The sequence below is a fragment of the Phlebotomus papatasi genome, chromosome 3 (assembly GCF_024763615.1).
Source record: "Phlebotomus papatasi isolate M1 chromosome 3, Ppap_2.1, whole genome shotgun sequence".
In the NCBI taxonomy this organism is placed as follows: Eukaryota; Metazoa; Arthropoda; class Insecta; order Diptera; family Psychodidae; genus Phlebotomus; species Phlebotomus papatasi.
The window spans coordinates 51,106,900-51,112,871 of record NC_077224.1 but is presented as its reverse complement, the minus strand read 5'-3'; the positions used below and the strand labels follow the sequence as shown (position 1 = coordinate 51,112,871).

General features: G+C 43.2%; 1 protein-coding gene across 1 annotated transcript; it reads right to left on the bottom strand.

Moving 5' to 3' along the window:
• Positions 1 to 1,041: 1,041 nt before the first annotated feature.
• LOC129806716 (uncharacterized) lies at positions 1,042 to 5,517 on the bottom strand. Its single transcript, XM_055855488.1, has one exon. The coding sequence runs from the start codon at positions 5,515 to 5,517 to the stop codon at positions 1,042 to 1,044; it is 4,476 nt and encodes a 1,491-aa protein (XP_055711463.1).
• Between the last annotated feature and the right edge of the window lie 455 nt (positions 5,518 to 5,972).

The window sequence follows — 5,972 nt, the reverse complement described above, 5'->3', positions numbered from 1 at the left end:
AAATTGCCTAAGAAATGTGTATTTTAGAATATTTTAGCATGAGTAACAAGCCGGACAAAGAAAATTTATCAATTTATTACTAATTCTGAGGAGATTTATCTGCGGTCTTGAAAATTCGGATACATTAGCATGATTGGTTGTGGCCCAATAAGTTAACTATTTAAGGACGATGGAGACACCGGTTTCCAAAAACAAAATTTCTTCTACAGCTTTATAAAGTTATTTTTTTGCTCTAAGAAATCAGAAAAAGTAATTTTTTCTGACCCTTTATTTTTGAACTTCTTGTCATTAAATGGTTAAGGGTGCTTTTATGTATTCTCAACTCAGGATAAATTGACGGACTGTTGAGAGCACACTATCGGAAGGCACATTAGCTGTGCCTAAAGTCTTATGCTCATCGGTAGTGTTGGGGACCAAGTCCCCTGGGTCAAACAAATCAAGAGATAGTGGACTGTATTTATTTTTATTAACTCAATTTCCCCGTGGCGGACTGCAAGGACTTGATTACTTTGGCGATGACTAAATGGCTGATTACAAATGAATAAATGAATGTTGGTGGTCCCTAAAATAAATATACACTTCAATTCATTTCTTTAATTCAAACAATTCAATCCTTACTTTAATCTCAAACGGCCTCCGTTTGCTTCCACCAACCTCAAGCTTTTTGAAAGTTTACAACCTGTAATTCAATTAATAATTTTTATCCTGACGCCATTTTAAATTTCTTTCAATCGTTTATCGAACCTACCAAGTTATATAACTCTTTTTCCTGACTCAGGACTTAGCTTGATCGTCTCCCAAGGAGTTCAGCCAAATCTAACCAATAAATATTACTAAATTAAATAGATTTTTAACATGAGGAAATATCCTAACTTACGCAAATTCTTTTCCTATGAAAATTCACAAATGCACGTCACGCCACGCTTTCTACAAAAAGACTGACAAATGTGCCGGAAGGGCTTACATAATAAATCTTCAAATATTTCCGCCAGTTAGCGCTCGCGTTTCCAACATTTTCCCCTCTGGTGCTCCTGCACCCACCTACTCCACGTCCAGCACAGCAAGCTTTGCAACTGGTCTCTTGTATAGGCCGTAGCGAGTTCTTACCATCGCTGAACGAATTTTCCCATCAGGGGCAGGAAATACTTCTTCCACTCGACCCAAGGGCCACTGGTTGCGAGGTAACTGTTCATCGCACACAACAACGACATCTCCAATCTTGATAGTTTTAGTGGTAGAATACCACTTAGTTCGTCTTGTCAACTCGGGAAGGTACTCACGCATCCATCTACGCCAAAAATGGTCTGCGTAATACTGAGCTCGTCTCCATGCTTTGCGGAGGAACAAATCGCTGTCATCAAAGGTCCCAATCGGTCGGTTCTCTCCAGATCTTCCAATCAAGAAATGATTGGGAGTGATGGCAGTCTCGTCATCAGGATCAATCGACACATAAGTTAAAGGCCGGTTATTTAGAATATACTCCACTTCAATAAAGAATGTGTGCAACTCCTCATCAGTGGGATGCCGTGTCCTCATGACCTCTTTCAATACAACTTTGACGGAACGGACAAGTCTTTCCCAAACACCGCCCATATGTGGTGCGGCTGGTGGATTAAAGTGAAATTCCACACGCTTTTCGGAGAAGGTTTCCTGAATCTTCTTTTCATCTACGGCTGCATAAAGTCGTCGAAATTCGTTATCAGCTCCTCGAAGATTTGTTCCATTATCACAGAACATATCAGTTATAGATCCGCGTCGATTCATGAAACGTCTAATTGCCATGATGGCACTGTCTGTCGTCAGGGAGTGTGCGACTTCCAAGTGCACAGCACGAGTCGCTAGGCAAGTGAAGATTACTCCCCATCTTTTCTCCACACGACGACCCACCTTCACTTCTAATGGTCCAAAATAATCCATTCCACTCTTTACAAAGGGATACACTGAATCATTAACTCTTGCGGATGGAAGCACGGCCATTTCAGGAATCAAAGGTTGGGCGCGTTTGTTTTTGCAAATTTGACACTCATGCCAAGCCCTCTTGACTGCCACTCTCACTCTTGGAATATAAAATCTTTCACGAACGTTGTTTACAACTTGTTCTCGTCCTTGGTGATGATTCCGAACATGAAAATCACTAATAATCAACTTTGTCCCCACGTGCTTCGGCGGAAGAATAATGGGGCACTTTACTCGCACTTCACTATTTTGCAAACGTGATCTCATTTTCAATAATCCATCAGAATCCATAAACGGCGTCAAATGATACAAATCACTTTCTTTGGGAATTACTTTTCCCTCTTGGAGACACTGTATTTCTCTTCTGTACACTGACTGTATTTCCTGAAGCAACACTTTTTCTGCTTCTATCAAATCACTCACTTTGAGTCCGGGTAATTCACTTGTTTTTAGATTTTCTTTCGCTTTACGCCACTTTTCCAACCAAAACTGCGCACAATTTTTCACTTGAGCAGTCGCTCTGACAAGTCGATTCCAGCGGGAAAAACGACTCATCTCTGGAATCAGACGATTTCCAATAAACCTTTCAACGTTCACTAACACTTGAAACACCTCAATGTCTCCATTGTCTGCAACTTTTTGTTTTTTATCATCTTGAGGCCATTGTTCCTCCTCCAATTTCAGGAAGGGCGCCCCAGTGAACCATTTAGAGGACGCACTGAAATCACACGGCTTTCTACGCGTGGCCAAATCAGCTGGATTCTGTGTAGTCGAAATCCATCTCCATTGATGAATCTCTGTCAGTTGGTCAATTTCACTTATTCTGTGTCCAACAAACTGCTTGTATCTACGAGAATCACTTTTGATCCACCCCATCACCGTTAGGGAATCCGTCCACAAAACCACTCGATCAAATTCAAGATCCAAAGATGTTTTTACCGCAACGCTAACTCGCGCACTAAGCACTGCAGCTTGTAACTCAAGTCTTGGGATACTGGTAGCTTTCAATGGAGCAACTTTAGTTCTAGCACACACAAAAGCCACTTCAACACTATTTTCACTTTCAATCCGTAAATATGCAACTGATGCATAGGCACTCTCGCTGGCGTCTCCAAAGACGTGTAGCTGGATTGAAGTTGCTTCCGGAAGTTTCGGAGAATAACATCTCGGTATCTTCACTGTGTCAATCATTTTTAGCTCCTTGATGAATGCTTGCCACTGCTCCAAAGCCACACCATAAATGATGTCGTCCCATCCAATTTTCTGACGCCAAATCTCTTGGAGAATCATCTTTCCTTTCACCGAAAACATAGCCAAAAATCCCAATGGATCGAAGATTGACATTACCAGCCGTAATACTTCTCTCATTGTGGGTATCTTCTCTCCAGACAGAATATCAGATGCGACGCGATGGAATGTGGTCTTGAAAGTGAAGACATCTTCAGAAGAGTCCCACCACAAGCCAAGAATTCTTTCAGGTTCATCCTTCGCATTCAAACTTTTCATCGTGTCACTCACACAATTAAGAATTCTGCTGTCATTGGCTGTCCAGTTCACTATATCAAAGCCACCGGCTTTATGAACCTGAACAATATCCTTGATCAATCCGCGAGACTCCTCAATGGTATCTGCACATCCCAGATAATCGTCACAGTATGTATTGTGTAGTATTCCCTTCACTGCCTCTGGGAATTCTTCGGCATATTCTTGGGCATTTAGATTCTTCACATATGACGCTAGAGTGGGAGAACAAGATGCCCCAAATGTCATCACATTCATCTTGTACTCTTCTGGCTCATTTTTCCTATCCATTCCTCTCCATAGGATTCTTTGATAGTTGGTATCTTCTGCCCTAACATAAACTCTATGAAACATCTCCTTGATGTCTCCAGTGAATGCGAATTTACCCTTTCTGAAGTTTTCCAACACTGCCGGAAGTGATTTCAATAAGTCTGGCCCGCTCATCAGCAGATCGTTAAGTGATACATTCCCTGACTTAGCCGCACAGTCAAATACCACTCGAATTTTTCCCTTAGCCGGGTGAAAAACCGCAAAGTGTGGAAGATACCAAGTATTTCCAGTAGGAGTCATCCTATCTTCTTCTGTGAGCTTTATCAAGTATCCCTTCTCAAGATGATCACTTATCTTGGCACAGTAAGCCTCGGCCAATGCCGGATCTCTGTCTAGTTTCCTCTCCATGGTGTACAAGCGCTTGACAGCTACATCTCTTGACTCTGGCACAATTGGTTGATGACCTTGCTTCCACAGCAATCCTGTCTCGAAACGCCCATCACTCGTCCTACGGGTGGTGCGCTTCATGATTTCAAGAGCTCTCTTATCTTCACGAGAGAGTACCTTCTCTTGACCTTCAGTACCAAAGCCCTCCAAGGAAAAGGAATTCTTCACCATTTCATACAGCTCATCTTTGCGTTCCACAATAGAGTAGGAGTAGGTCTTTACCTCACATGAGGTTTGATTATTCAATTTTCCCATTACTACCCAGCCTAACCAAGTTAAAGCCAGATAGGGAGCGTTCCACGGTCCGTGGATAATCTCCCGTGACACAATCAAGGGAGTGTTGTCCAGCCCTATCAGCAGATCGGGCTCTGCATCCACCATGGATTCAGAATGACCATCGGCCATATGTTTCCAGTCCCGTGACAGTGCTTCCATATCCACTGTCTGCCTAGGGAGACTTAAATCACAGACAGTCCTAACTTTCTGCATTAAATACTCCTTGGCTTTGGGATGAGTACCTCTGATTCTACAGTTGACAACAGTCGATGTCAGATCAGTACATGCTGTCGGTCCAGCTCCTTGCCACGTCAGAGGGCACTTTGGTCCACTAAGCCCCAATTTCTCTGCTAGAGATGCCTTCATCATTGTCAGCATGGAGCCCTCATCCAAAAAGGCGTAGACCTTCAAGGTACCTTTCGGTCCAGTAACATACACCGGAAGTATCTTCATGAGAATCTTATTACTCGTATTGGCATGAGCCACTGTGGCTCCAGTCATCACAATTCCCCTCTGTGGGGAAATTTCATCTTCCTGATCCGAGTCCTGATCAGTCTCAGTAGGGAAATCTGAAGCATCTAGCTTCTCCTCATCTTCTCTCTGAGCTAGAGAGAACATTTGCTGCTTGTCATCTCTGTGGAGAAGATTGTGGTGTTTCTGACCACAACCAGGTTTTGGACATTTTCCGTTATCACTGCAAGTTGAGAGAGAATGATTTGGCTTCAAGCATCTGAAACAAACTCCCTTTTCTCTCACAATCTTCCATCTGTCGCTTATTTTGAGCTTCTTAAAAGTCTCACAATTTTGTGGGGCATGTTTTCCCTTGCAAAAGCTGCATGTCGCCATTTCGGCTCTCAGCTCGGTCAATTCATTGACAGTTGCCACGGTTTTGCCTTTGACAGGTTTCTGCTCAATTTTCGCTGAGTCCCTAACCTGTACACGATAATTCGCCGCCCTGGCCTTTACCGCAATCCAGTCACACAAGGTTTTCACTGTCACGTAGCTCTTGGTCACCTGGAATTCTGACCAAGAAATCTGCATTGACATCGGGAGCTTTAGCACAAGTTCATCCAGCAGCTGGGGATTATCAATGTAGCACATTCGGTTGAATTCCTCAATCGCTGCTACCATGTTCACCATCATAGTGGAAAATTCAACCAAGCTCTCCGGCTTGTCTACTCTTACAGGTGGGTAAGCCTTCACCTGTGCAATCATGGTGCGAATCAGATGTTCAGGTTGTCCATATCGCTCTTCCAGTGACGACAAAGCCTTGTTCACATTCGATGCTGAGTAGAGAAGAAATCTGACTGTTTCTTTGGCTTCTCCAGTGAGACACCTCTGAAGCAGGTTGAGTCTCTCAACATCCGTATATCCACACGTCTGGGCAGTGTTCTCGTACCAAGCACGGAACAACGGCCATTCCTTCACACTCCCATCAAACTTTTGTACATCTGTTCCAAAAGATTGGCGTACAAGAAAACGCTCCATGACCTCCAAAACAT

Coding starts and splice junctions, on each gene's coding strand:
- LOC129806716 (XM_055855488.1), bottom strand. CDS start 5,517: ATGTCAATGCAGATTTCTTGGTCAGAATTCCAGGTGACCAAGAGCTAC.